The following is a 14,077-nucleotide window of genomic DNA, read 5'->3' as shown; positions in this document are numbered from 1 at the left end:
ATAAAAGGAAATAGGTAAATGTATAGCTTATTTTTCAGCAAAAATCTTTAGGCTGTATGAATAAGCACGCTATATATAATAAGCCTTCTGAAATATATTACATTAATTAGCTTTTTATTTCAGAGAAACAGATGGTAAAATTTTTTCTTATAATATTGTCATTACTTATTATTTGTAAAGACATTTATTTTTTAATACTATACTCCATATAATACTACCTGTATTATTCATTAACTGATTGCTAATGATTCACATCTTTAAATATTTTAAATTTATTACAATTAACGCTGTATAAATACAAAAATAAATAAAAAAACTGAATGAGTTTAAGTATTCATTTAAAACAAATTAATAACGACAATCGTTATTATTTTGAAAATTTATTATTACCTCGTCCACATTACCATGCGGAAGTGTTTGTGAAATACCCAAAACTATTTCTAAGAGAGCGTTGAGAGACTATTTATATTCGCGCTTTTGTGAACAGAAACTAATAATAGAGAAACGCCTACTATTATGCAAGCTACAGAGTTATTTTAAGGCTTTTTATACATTTTTTGCTAGCATGTTATTTTATTTATCAATATCATATACATATGTCTTCATAATTTAAAATTACGTTGTCAAATACTCTTTCATAAAAAATCATCTCTACAAGATCTAATTAACAATGAGATCTGTAAATTAACGAAAGTTTGCTGGACGCCGCCAGCCATTTTGGCTTTTACAGCTTCTTCGGACTCAGGGTTCACTGATCGTAAATCCGCGAGCTAATATTATTTAAAAAAAAACTACATTAGATGCGTCGTCTGACGTATTGGCTTATTGTCGACATATCCCCGAGGATTGGCAATTTCAAGTGGCATTGAGCAGGCCACATAGCGCTGAGAACAGATAGCTGCTGAGGCCTTTAGGTAGTCCGAAAGGGTTAGATGGAGGCCGCCTCTTACCGGTTCTATTGAAAATCTATGGTATACTCTTTCATTTAGCAACGAACATTCTACATTTGAAATAATGATGACAAAATAGGCTTATTTATAAAGCATTTATCATTAATGCTGAAAATTAATTTATTTACTAATACGTAATTATCAGGGGCGGCTTAACCTATAGCGCAGAGTGTGCAATGCACACGGCCGCCGCCGTCTCAGGGTACGCCGCGGCAATCCCGGAGACAGCTAAGAGCATCGTCTTGGACCATCATGGTACAACAATGATATGACAGAAGCGGCCAAACAACGCGGCGGCGGCAGTTATTAAACGCAAGCGCCCTGTGGGCGGCTTCTTTTTCGAACATTTTGTTTCAACTCGAAATAAACCTTAATTTACTACTAATATCATACTTATTATTATTAATATTATTATTATACTGTAAGCTATACCTACTTTTAAAATTTGCTTGTTGGAATATGCAAAACTTTCTTGTTATAGCCGGGGGGGGGGGGGAGGGTTCAGGCCTAGTAGGCGCCAGGGTTTCATTGCACACGTGCGCTACACGAGCTAGAGTCGCCCCTGGTAATTATTCAATAATAAATGAAAAGTAAATAATAGTCTTATAGTTATAATAGAGTTGCAAATAAAACGTACCTGACCGATTTAACGCTTAAGCCCTATCGACCGAGAATGTAATGGAAGCTTGAAAAATTCATCAGTGGAGTGCTGCGATCTATTCATCTGGAATTCTTTTGTGTTGAACACTGACGTTTGTGGCTCTTATGTCGACGTATCGTAGCACATATAAAAAACTATATGATCTACGCATAGGTAATTGTGGTAGTCAGAATAAAATTTTGTGATATCAGCATTTTTATTTATTTCAACTTCATATAACAATACGTCAAAATATGTAATCATCACGATATCTCTAGAACCATAGGCTTATAGACCTGAATTTGCTACGAATACGTCTTTCGCCGAGGCCGTAGTTGAGATAGACTTTACGATATTCCATCCACAAGGGTGGTTACTATACAAATATAAACCAAGATTCGCATAGAAAATAAAAACTAAACAAAAATTTTTACTACACAGCATTTAAGAGATTTAAAATCAAAAATTTCACAATTTATCGGTAAATCTTAACGAGGTAAGGATGTGGAAATATTATCGGAAAGAAATAAACCTCAAAAAACTTTGTGAAAACAAAATGTACGTACAAAAAACAATTCGTTATCTGTCATGGCGTCTGGTTAGCCGGTGAAATGAAACAAAAACAGTTGCCGACTGAAATTTTTTATGCTATTTAATTTACATTTAGTTATGTAGTTAAACCTCTGAAGTATAGTGATGTCATTTTAGACAATAAACCTTTAAAATGCAAAATTTTTAACAGATACGTCCGCATGTTAAATGCAGAACGTTAACACCATTGAATTTAAAATTGGAATGCACATCGCTTGCCAGCCAATGTACTATGTTCGAATTTTGAAAGTTATTAATCGTAACATCTAAAAATATTCCATCTTTTAATACTATGTGCACAATTAAAGAAAGTTTTACGTTTAGTTCTAAGAGCTTAACGTACGTATAAATATATATATATATATATACATATATATATATATATATATATATATATAAATAGTTTAGGTAGGTATACATATTTTGAATTCCTTTTTTATTTTTTTATTTTATTCTTTCTACAAAATCTTGCTGTATAGAAAATAAACTCACATAAATAACGGTAGTTTACTTCGACAGGAAACGCGTATATGATTTAAAAAAACTATGTTGACGAAATATGTGCGTTTTATTAAATTCAAATTAAGAATTTTATTTGGAAGGTACACAGATTATTATAAATATCTGTTCTGAAATACAAGGTGGGAAATCCCCGCGATGTACAAGTGGCAAATTTGTTATAGGAGGCGTTATAAACGTACCATATTATTGTGGGATTACTATATCTTAATTTTAAATTACAAAAGTAATAAAATACACATTAAACAGATCTTTTTAATCATTAATGGATAGGACACCAATTTATTTTTAAACCAATTACCTGTAAAAAAACTGTTTACAAAAATAAGTTTACCTTGAAATCAATCATTATTCTACATATCTGTCTCTACGTGTATACAAACTAAACATAGTTATTAACCTTGGTATCGCTGCTTCTTGTATTTCATGTAATAAAACTCCATAAGTACATTCGTGTCGTAGAATACTATATCGTATTAAAAATAAAACTATGGCTAATGGTTAATTATTTATTAATTTTATTATTTACATAGAATCACCTAGTGACCAAAAGAGACATATTTGATAGAAACTAGAATCAAATTGAACTCCCTTGATACTTCAATACGATACTTCCTGATACTTGTGTTCGAAACCTTGATCCGAAAAGAGCTAATGAAAAGCTCAGACATGATTTTTATATTTAGGTTGCAGTTAACGAAGATAAAATTGAATAAACGCATCCATATAAAGTTGACATTTGAATTCATTTTTGAAGTTGAAGCGTTGGCTAACTATGGAAAACTCTACAATTTTAATATTCTAATTTGCAATACAGATTAAGAACTATACCTGCTTTTTATTAAGTAGAAACTCCTAAAATAAATCCTAAAAAAATTTAGGTATTGAATCATTGAAGCCATCTCCGTAATTTCTTAGCATAAATAACTTTATATGAATAGGACAACTTGTAATAGTAGTGGGCAGGCAATATAGCATAAAGAACCAATGGCGGTTGGGACTTTAAGATTCTGAAGTGGAATCCACAGACAGACAAACGCAGCGAATGACGTCGCACAAGGAGAACAGACAACTTTGTTAAGGTCGTTGGACGACTGAAAGGACGTTGGAAGCGGGCATATTCCATCCAGTTCTATCATAAATCTGAGGAGCAAGCCTTACGACTCGCTGTGGAAGTGCCATTGATGGAAAGTTCATAATGTTGATGAAATATGCGTACATTGATAATACGATCTCTATTTATAATAATAAAACCAATAGTTAAGACAAAGTAATAAAATACATCATTCACTAGCTCAAAAACGAGTTGTCGAAGTGGTTACGTCACAATTTTTACATCATTACATTTAAACAAAATTACATGTAGGTGATATTACATCATTTCTATCAATTTACCTTAGTTCATTGAACATCGAACTTATGTTTAAATACGTGCGTGTATTTAAAAAAAATAAGATTTCCTTTAATTAAACAGTATGTGTACGTGATCTTACATTTCGGACGAACTTAAGTAAGTCGTTTGTCCACCTTGCGCCTTAAACGAAGGTCTAAAATTATTGTTGACACTCACCATCTGACATCTGACCTCATTGGCAAGCTCGTAATTGCTCAAACCATGTAAACTTCTTTCGAGATTTTTCTACGAAATGAAATTAAAGATGAGGAGATCCGTAGAAGAAAAAATGTGACAGTCACAGCTCATAGGATTATTTAATCCGGTGAAATTGTAATATGTAGTTTTTGTATTATATTAGAGTTTTCCCAGGAAACCATCGAGCTTAGCTACCTTAAAAGAGGCTTTCCGCAAGACACCTTAAGCGACTTATACCCCCGTACCCGCGAAATTTGCAAATGCCACTTGTGCAGCAGTGGGCTTCAGGTAACAAAAAAAAAACAACAGATTTGGGAGTTGAAGTGGCAGTGCACAGGACAAATAGCGTTTAAAACAGATGGCCGCTGGAGCCTGAAGGTTTTATTATGAAGACCACGGATTGGCACAATTGACCTCCACCTAAAAGATTGACAGACGACCTTGTTCTACAGGATATCCTACCGCTGAAATTATATTAATATCTCTAGTACTTTATAATTTTCTCTTATGAATATCAAAATGAAACATCCCATAATTAAAGGCAATATAGATAATTTAATTATCATAGATAAGTTTTATGCAACGGGTTATCAAGTATAGCGATTAAATCCTTGATAAAACATATAGTAATTATATACGTAATCATGTCTGTGTGTCATACTGATCATTTAAACTTGGATGTATAATGCGTGCATTTGCCTTTGTTAAAAAAAAAACATTAAATGCGCTAACATGGGTTATAAACATAGACGCTGATAATTTCGCTGACAGATGTTTTCATGAATATGGTACAAAATATAATTATAATTGGCATAAGACCGCAGCTGTTTGTATTTTTTTTTGCTTCATCTTCATGTCAGCCGCAAAGATCACCACGATAATCTCGCGCTGTCCGTACCCAGTGACCTTGACTATGTCGTTGATCTACCAAGTGGGGTATCTACCTACGTCTACCGGTTCGTGGTTGCAACACGAGAAACTTTCGCTGCCAACATCAGTTAGTTGTACTTGCGAAGTGTTCCACTGGCCGCTATTTCAGACAAGAATTTCTGTTTTTTTTTTACAATTTTGTTTGTCTATTTCATATTTTTTTAATTGTCTCAATGTACAATAAAGAAATTGAACATTTAAAAAAATAAACTTGTTTTTAAGCATAACTTGCTAAAATATTTTTTGATGCTCAAGATATGGCACGTTCCGATGAAACATAAACCGAGGTTCCAAAGCAATATTTAGGTTAAGTTACTCAGAGGTTAAAGCTAAGTGATTCGCGAAAACTGTCAATGCAAATAACACAAATTTCCTTTAGGAATAAAACGTAGAATTATGTAACAAATAGCACTAAAATGAAAATCCTTTAAATTTATACAAAGACATGGTTACCCTAATTATAATAGTTACATGTAGCGTGGTCGTGATCTTGTTGGCAAAGGCACTCCTCGTATGCAGATCCAAAATTATTTGCGACACTACACGTGTTAAATAGCGCTCGTGCTCTCATTCTTCGTGCAATCGATTCTCAACGCCTGTTACAAAATATAGCACTGCTATTATTGTTCTTATTGAAACATTCCGTAAAAATATCGAACAATGTTTACTGGCGTTCAATTACATGCAATTTGATAACTAAAAAAAACCTTGACTCTTGTTTAAAATAAAGAAACATCCATTTGTGTTTATGCCTACATTTCGCTGATTTAATATCCGAAGCGTATAAATCAGGTTTAAACAATATGTTGTAATTTTTATTATGACAACTTATTATTCTTATGATTTAATTTACATAATTGTAATTTATTGGCATCGTAAGACAATAACTGTTTTAATGAACAGTGGTATCTTTGCGGCAGAGGACTGACACTTGAGATCGTAGGTCGCGAGTTCAATTCCCAGGATAGTCTTATATATAACATATATAATAAGCACTTTGTTTATCCTATATATATCTTTAGGGTAACCTATTCCTTGCTTTAAACTAATATTATGACTATCTGTGTTACTGTTTGTTCCAAGCGCCTCAATGAAATAAATGAACTAAAAATTAGTTTATTGTGTGGATATTAGGATCCAACACAAATGTAAGCCTCTGTACCAATAACATGGCAGTGCTTATTTCAGCTAACAATACACCGTACCCAATTTAATTTCTGGTCTAAATAGAACGTACCATAACGTGTTTCGGGATGACGAACAAAAAACCTTTTAGCAAATGAATATAAATTTCAAAGTGCTGATTAAACCGTAAATCATAAATAATTGATACTCCTGCGAGTCTTATTATTTACCTAGTACATAAAAATTGTCAACTATATCTTGAATTAATTACAATTTTATACACATTATAAAGTTAAGCGAATTACAAAATAGATTAAAATATAAAGAGATCGGAGCATTAACCACGTCCTACTATCAATGGCTTGCTAACAATCCGAACCGCTGGCTGCTCAAACTTTTGCATCGGCAAAATATGTGAAACACATGAAGAGACATAATATCCTAAGTTACATGAAAGGATATAGCTCTGTGAAAAAGGGAGTGGCTACGCTGGAAGCCACCCCTATCCTAACATACTCCACATAAAACATCCTCTTCTAGTCACCAGACTAATTGTGGATCATCGCAAGTGGAAAAAAATAATCGGAATGGAAAGAAAACTTAAGCTTACGAAAATATTTTCATTTATTAGTTACATTTTTTACCGGGACGCGAACACAATTTTTTTCAGAGCTGTCATTATGTCATTAAGAATGCAATTTTATTGACACAGAAACGCCATCTTGCAATTTGTAAATCGAAAATTACTTTTTAAACATTTGTTTACAATATTTCACCTTTTACATTGCAGATTTTTGTTGTAAATTTACTACTACTAAGGCACGAAACATAAAGCTTGCAACAGCACGACAAGGAAACGTGAATAGCTTGGTGATTTAACTGGCTGTGATGCCATTTGCAACAATGAAATAGCATATATACTTTAAATCAGAACTATACTTGATGAAAGTTATATTATGTGGAGCAAAACTATGGTTCTCGAGCCACAGGCGGCTTGAAAAATTAGTCCTCGCTCTCGCAAAATATATCCCAATTTTATTGACACAGAAACGCCATCTTGCAATTTGTAAATCGAAAATTACTTTTTAAACATTTGTTTACAATATTTCACCTTTTACATTGCAGATTTTTGTTGTAAATTTACTACTACTAAGGCACGAAACATAAAGCTTGCAACAGCACGACAAGGAAACGTGAATAGCTTGGTGATTTAACTGGCTGTGATGCCATTTGCAACAATGAAATAGCATATATACTTTAAATCAGAACTATACTTGATGAAAGTTATATTATGTGGAGCAAAACTATGGTTCTCGAGCCACAGGCGGCTTGAAAAATTAGTCCTCGCTCTCGCAAAATATATCCGACTACTATTACCATTTCATTTTTGAGTTTTTAAAAAACATATTATAGCATAATTCAAATACAGTAACTAGGTCTGGGAGAATTGCTGAGAAGTGAAAAAAACAAATTAAATAAATTATCAAAAGAAATTATATTAATGTGTTTAATTTTTAATATTTAAATGCATATTCATTTATGTTGTCAATAATATTTAAATTATGTACTTTAATACTTTTTTGCATACCTTTCAAATATGGATTTAATTGCGATCCACAAAAGCTTAAATCTTGAGATTTACGTTATGGTAAATGGTGGCCTTGTGATATCCACCAAGACCAACTAGTAAACTTAACTGCGCGAATAAAAAAACAAGCGTATGCTTAACTTACTATTTCTCTTATTTAAAATGGAACGATTCGAGTCGAGTGAACATCAAATTCTTTCCCAGTATAGGGAAAGTATATTAGGTTGTCTATTACAATTCCGATTAGAATTATCCTGTTTCTTGTTTACCATTAATAATGGTGTCGTTTTATTCGCAGCTAAACTACTATTTAATACGTGTCGCTAGAGCCTTCGCTGAAATAAAGTTTTGCGACCAGCAACAGGTCGAATTATTTACGAAAAAAATTATAGGTTAGGTTTCGGTTTGTTATTACTATAATTATATATTTTTTTTTAAAGATTAACACATTTTAGAACACTTATGTACAAAGAATTGTCTTAACACTAAAATAGAAGTATTTTGTATTAGTTATACTGCATATTGGTAGTGTAAATTTAGGCGGTTTTATAACTTTAATCAAACAAAAATCAAATAAATTAAAATTAGAAAAAATTAGATATGATGTTGAACTGCGTCGGTATCATACATGAGAATTTTTTTAACACTGCTTTTTTTTAAATGATTACTGGCTTGTACTTGACTAGAATAAGGATCCTACACCCCCAAAATAGTTTCTATGTAAAGAGCATACAAAGTTATTTGATTAATTTGAAAATAAATATATTGATTATCTCAGCGTTATCATAGTAATCATAGTAAGTAGAATAGTTACCTAATAGGCTCAGACATTGCTGTAAGATGGGCCAAAACGAAAATAGCTTGAGCGTTTGCGGTCGCGACTAGTCAGGTGATATCTAATTGTCACAAGACAATAAACGTTGTTAATTTCCATAAGATTGAGAAAATTACACCGAACATGTATCCGAATTGTCAGCTCGGCTCTTAAAAATATGTATTATTTTACATTTCGAATTAAAGGATTGTAAATATTGTAATTAAAATCAATTCATTTTCGTGTAACAGTAAAAAGATCATTTAGTGATATTCATTCTGGAATTTAATATAAACCTTAGTTGGTTCGTCCTTGAGTCTCGGCCGGTATCGGTACCGTAGGATGATGTCATAACGCGAAGTCTAGGTCCCTTTTGCCATTCATATGTGCAAACAGTACACCAAGTTAACTTATGCCCCTCAATAATACCGGTTTCTTTTGAAAACAAAACATTTTTTTTAATTTAACTTGCTTTCTTTTGCTTTTCATCCAAAACAAAAATTAATTTAATATTTATCGTAATAAGTGTAATAAACTATCAAACAATAACATAACGATAAAAAGACCAAGGGCTAAATTAAAAAAAAAATGTTTTACGAAATAAAAAAATTATCTTACCTTTATTTTAAGTGTAGCGATTAAAAATCTATATAAGCATGAAGTGATGTGTTATATAAAATAACTAATTATAGGACGCAAGGGCATTTACAGGTTTGCTATATATTGTTTTAGTCTTCAATGAGAACTACACACTGGTCCACACTGCAGATGGCATATCACTAGTTTATAACAAGAGGGATCCCTACAAACCACTATTATCGTTCAGTAACGATACATTAACTTGCATTCAACATATTAGATAATTGTGAAATCGACACGGCCGGTAATACTCGCTAGGATTTCCTAACGATCCCGCGACCCACCTAGCGACTGATGTTGCCTCTGTACATTCGATTTAGCGCTCTTCCATCTGACTCATTATATGAAGTCCGCCTTAAACTTCGTGCAAACTAAACTTGAAAATTGCGCCATCTTGTAGAAATGTTATACACTTCTATGAATAACAAAATTATGAAGAAAACTGTCTACGCCAGATTGTGTTCACTAAAGCACTTTTCTTAGTAAATTGTGAGAGAGAATTGTGAATTAGGAAGTTTATGTTTTTAAATTAAAATTAGATCTGTTTGTTGTCTCTAGGTTTTTCTATATACTTGGCATTGTAGTCTGAGAAACACCAAGTTAATGTTTAAACAGATAGCAATGTAAAAACACGCCCAGTTACGAATTAAACAGAAAACAATCAAAAATGCATTAAACGGAACAATCAGCGTAAGAGTGGAAGAATGTGCTAATAGCTCGTACGAGCGTATTCTTAGTTCGTTATGACTAACCAATATAGTAAACTCTGTTGAATCCTGTATGGTTAAACAAAAATTCACTTTTTTCTAAAATATGTACTTGAGAACAAAGGTCAATCCCAAAAGGGGTGATATACAATAAATTAGAATCAAGGGAAAATGAAATAAATTTATCATTTGAGATATTCTTTTTTAATATATTCAAAGTTACAATAAACTTTATAAATAAAATGTTGTGCACTTATTATTACTTATATTCACTTCTCTTTTTTCTCCGAGGAAAGTGAGTTATACAATTTATTTATCTCATTAATTACCAAACTTTGTACAACTGTTCCATTTGTGTCAATATAGTTTGCAAAAGACTTGTTGATGGATGCTTCACGTACTTTACCATTTGAGTCCCGCATTACAAGAATCAGATTGTACTTGTCATCATGTCTGAAAAACAATAAAAAGGTTAAAAAATAAATGTAAGTTTAGTATCACAATACCATCGACGTCAATAATGTAATTAGAAATTATTTATAATTTCTGTATTTATTAATTATTTATGTGATAAAATAAGAAAGGACGAGAATTACCCTAAATAAAATATGTTTCTATAGTCTAGACTATAAATTTTGATTTAATTTGAATGAATTTATATTAGTGTCGCAATGCAATGGTGTTAGTAAGATATCACTTTCAATCTGGTCTGCCTATTCATTTTGACTAGTAATGGTTCAGAATGATATATAAAACTTTTCTTTGTGGCAGTAGCAGCACCAAAGGCTAATAAAAACGATCATTTAACTAAATGTCTAAATAATTATTTTACAAATGGGTGTTGGAATTATTGTCTTCAATCCATAATTGGTTGGGTAACTAATTGATAAATTGAAATTAAGGATGACAATCTGTTTTTTTACAAGCTGCTAAATATTTTCACTGTCCCCATACCAGAGCAAGAACATATAATTGATATAAAATGAGCACAGCACAAAGCCATGGTGATTATTGTATCGGAATATGTGGAATTGTTTATGGTAAATGGTTTCAACCATATATTTGCTATGCTGTGATTCCAAATTTAAAATTATAACTTTGAAAGTGCAAACATATCATAACTGCTGGTTGCCACTATTGCTTGTTTTTGTTTATATATTTGGGTTAAAAACTGGTGAAAAAATTTAAGTGAACTCTTAAAATAAATCAATTGAAAATATATATATATATAATGAATGCACCATACATACATAGGTTTTCACAATTTTTTTACTTAAAAATCATAAAAAAATATAAGAAAATTTAGAGTAAATTATTCAACATTGTCAGGAGATTTTCTATGAGCATTTTATTAAAAAAAATTTTGTTTAAGTCAGTTTATAACTATTTCGGGATTTTTACTTAATACTTACTTTTTCACATATGAGCTTGCTTCCCAAACTCTAGTGTTGTTACCAACTTTCTCCCTTGCGACAACAAATATGCCCTTTTCTTTAAATGTTGTGTAGAGTGTGAGAACTCCCATTAGGATGAAATAGGAAGATACACAGATTATAAGAACCAGTCTGAAATAAATTATTGCTATTATATTATGTGACCATCCAAATTATGAAGTGATGACATCATTAAAATTGTAGGAAAATGATCTTCAAGGTCAGTTAGAGATAGAGAACTCTGGAATAAGATGGAGGAGACTAAGTAATTTCAGGTGATCCTAACAATAACATAAATTTAAAAAAATTAAAACTAACTACTTAAAACTCAAATACCAAATAAATATATTTATAATAAAGTGTAAGATGATAAACTAACTAAATTATCTGACATTAAAGTCTCAGTTATGACATTAACTACCCACTACTTGTCTTTCCTCTATTTCCATACTATGGTTGTCTGTAAGAAATTGCCTTGAGTGATAAGACCACCCATTGTACTTTTTTAAGTTATTATGCACTTATGTAAATATTTTCTAATATGTACAATAAAGAGCAGTCAACTTATTAGGAAATAGAAAAGGATTTGAGAATGATAGTAGTTATATTAAATATACTTAATACAGTGTTTAGAGTAATTAATTCCCAGGTGTTTACTTAAAGTAGCTACGGTAGCCCAGTGGTAGAGGACTGAGATTTGCGATTATAGATCGCAGGTTTGATTTCTTGTATACAATCCTGTATAATTCACACTTTGTGCATTAATTATATAGGACTGCCACTGCTCACAAACAAGTTTTCAGAGGATGGGCAGCAACATCCTCTATGTACTATGAAACCACACTGTGATTGTCAACCTGCCTGCTAAGTGTGATGATTATGGTATATCTCCTGTAGATATCTTTTGGGGAGGCCTATACCTTCAAGTGGTTGCCTATGGGTTAAAACCACAATGACAATAAAGAAAATTAAACTAATTTGTTGTTAGATTTACATAAAATTTTAAATTCAATTCCTGTACATCATATATTATAGCTAGTTTCTACGGAACAGAGTTTAGCTTATTAATTATTTTATACTATAATGCTGGCTTGTTAATAAAATTACCTCTTATGAGGCATAAGGAATAGTTTAGTGAATAAAAGTAAATATGGCAAATTCACCAAACAAGTAATAATACCAAGAGTAAAGATCCAAATATTGCTAGAATAGTGGTATTAGCAACTAGCTGTCCTGCAAGCACTTCATGTGATGTCATATGATATATATTTTGTTTTTGGGATAGATGAGAGTAATGTCTGCCCCACAAATCCCCTTTGCAATTGGAATTCTTCATAATCATTTAATTCTATTACATTTTCCTACCATATTTCAAGTCTAGGGCTTAAACCCTATGGTTCCCGAGATACTGTGATGAATCAGTACAGTGGAAATATTTTATATATAAATAGAATATAAGTCACAATGTAACATTAATAATATTAATATAGAAATATATTTTAAAAACATTTTAATGAAAAAAAATAGTATTTATGAATAGATATTAACTATACTTTGTGCATATAGAACGTCATTATATTTCAGCTTATACAATTGTTGGATAGTCTTTATAATGATAAATGTTGTTGAAATTCATTATAACTTACCTGGACTGGGGAAATGGATAAAGGTAATCCCACAACAGTGCATACAGAGCAACACCAACAGCTAGCGCACATAAAAAGAGGCGACCGTCTATTAAGGCAAAACTTTCTTTACATTTCAGGTCTCCAGTCAATACCTGTACAATAAACAATTTTTAAATTAGCATCCCAAGCTTATATGTGTTGTTTAACAACTGATTCGACGTATAAAATTTTGTTTTCTTATTTACTCTCGATCTTACCTCCCTAATTGCATCGTCAATTGCATTTTTAGCAGCAGCCCCATCCCATTTGTTAATCTTTACTACCTGTAATTAAGTAAACAACTTGTTTAAAAGATGTGAAAAAAAATATAAAAACTAAGAAAATAGTATTAAAAAGTAATTATAACAGAGGACCTGTTATTTAGCTATATTTATTAACTTTAATTCTTTAGACAAAAAATTAAAGCTATGACGTGTCTTTTCACATTTGCTTTACGTTACTACAAAAAGTATATATATTATTAAAAGGAAAACTACCTCAGTTGTTTCACCCATTTTAGTAAACAATAAATTCAGTTATATATTTATTAAAAGTTCATTAAAAATATTTTTAAGAGGAAAGTCGTACCGGACGCACGATACAAATGCAATTCAATTTAGAATATCTATATGTACAAGATGTAAACGTAAGTGTTATTATAGTTGCCATTACCCAAATAGGTTTTTATCTTTAAAATCCTTAGTTTATCGAATTAAGAATTTAAATTATAACGATATATCTTAGAAAAATAATGAGATTTGCTTTGTTTTATTACATAATCAATGTTTTACGATTTATTTAGAATTACCTTCATCTTTAATTCGTTCTGATAATTTGAAAAACAGATTTTTATTGGATTGTATTTAAATTAATATATTATCCG

General features: G+C 31.3%; 2 protein-coding genes across 2 annotated transcripts in view; both read right to left on the bottom strand.

Annotated features, from left to right (window-relative positions):
* Positions 1–9,683, bottom strand: part of Gpo1 (glycerophosphate oxidase 1) — a 33,061-nt gene extending 23,378 nt beyond the window's left edge. Inside the window, exon 1 of the mRNA XM_068764701.1 lies at positions 9,367–9,683. The gene's annotated coding sequence lies outside the window, so the exon portion shown is untranslated. The remainder of the gene's footprint in view (positions 1–9,366) is intronic.
* Positions 9,684–10,318: 635 nt separating this feature from the next.
* Spase25 (Signal peptidase complex subunit Spase25) lies at positions 10,319–13,839 on the bottom strand. The gene is made up of 5 exons (XM_068765262.1): positions 13,692–13,839; positions 13,413–13,478; positions 13,174–13,307; positions 11,507–11,659; positions 10,319–10,547 (listed from the first exon to the last, which is right to left on the bottom strand). The coding sequence occupies exons 1-5, from the start codon at positions 13,707–13,709 to the stop codon at positions 10,364–10,366; spliced, it is 555 nt and encodes a 184-aa protein (XP_068621363.1). The 5' UTR covers positions 13,710–13,839; the 3' UTR covers positions 10,319–10,363.
* Positions 13,840–14,077: the final 238 nt, after the last annotated feature.

This window comes from Battus philenor, unplaced genomic scaffold (genome assembly GCF_028537555.1).
Source record: "Battus philenor isolate CCGP_79_NKW_IND1 unplaced genomic scaffold, ilBatPhil1.0.hap1 SCAF_2, whole genome shotgun sequence".
NCBI lineage: Eukaryota > Metazoa > Arthropoda > Insecta > Lepidoptera > Papilionidae > Battus > Battus philenor.
This window is presented reverse-complemented; position numbering and strand designations above follow the sequence as displayed.

Excerpts from the sequence above, each read along its gene's own strand:
- Spase25 (XM_068765262.1), bottom strand. Across the intron at positions 13,308-13,412 it reads TTGACGATGCAATTAGGGAG|GTATTGACTGGAGACCTGAA; the intron begins GTAAGATCGAGA and ends TTTATTGTACAG. Across the intron at positions 10,548-11,506 it reads GCAAGCTCATATGTGAAAAA|ACATGATGACAAGTACAATC; the intron begins GTAAGTATTAAG and ends ATTGTTTTTCAG.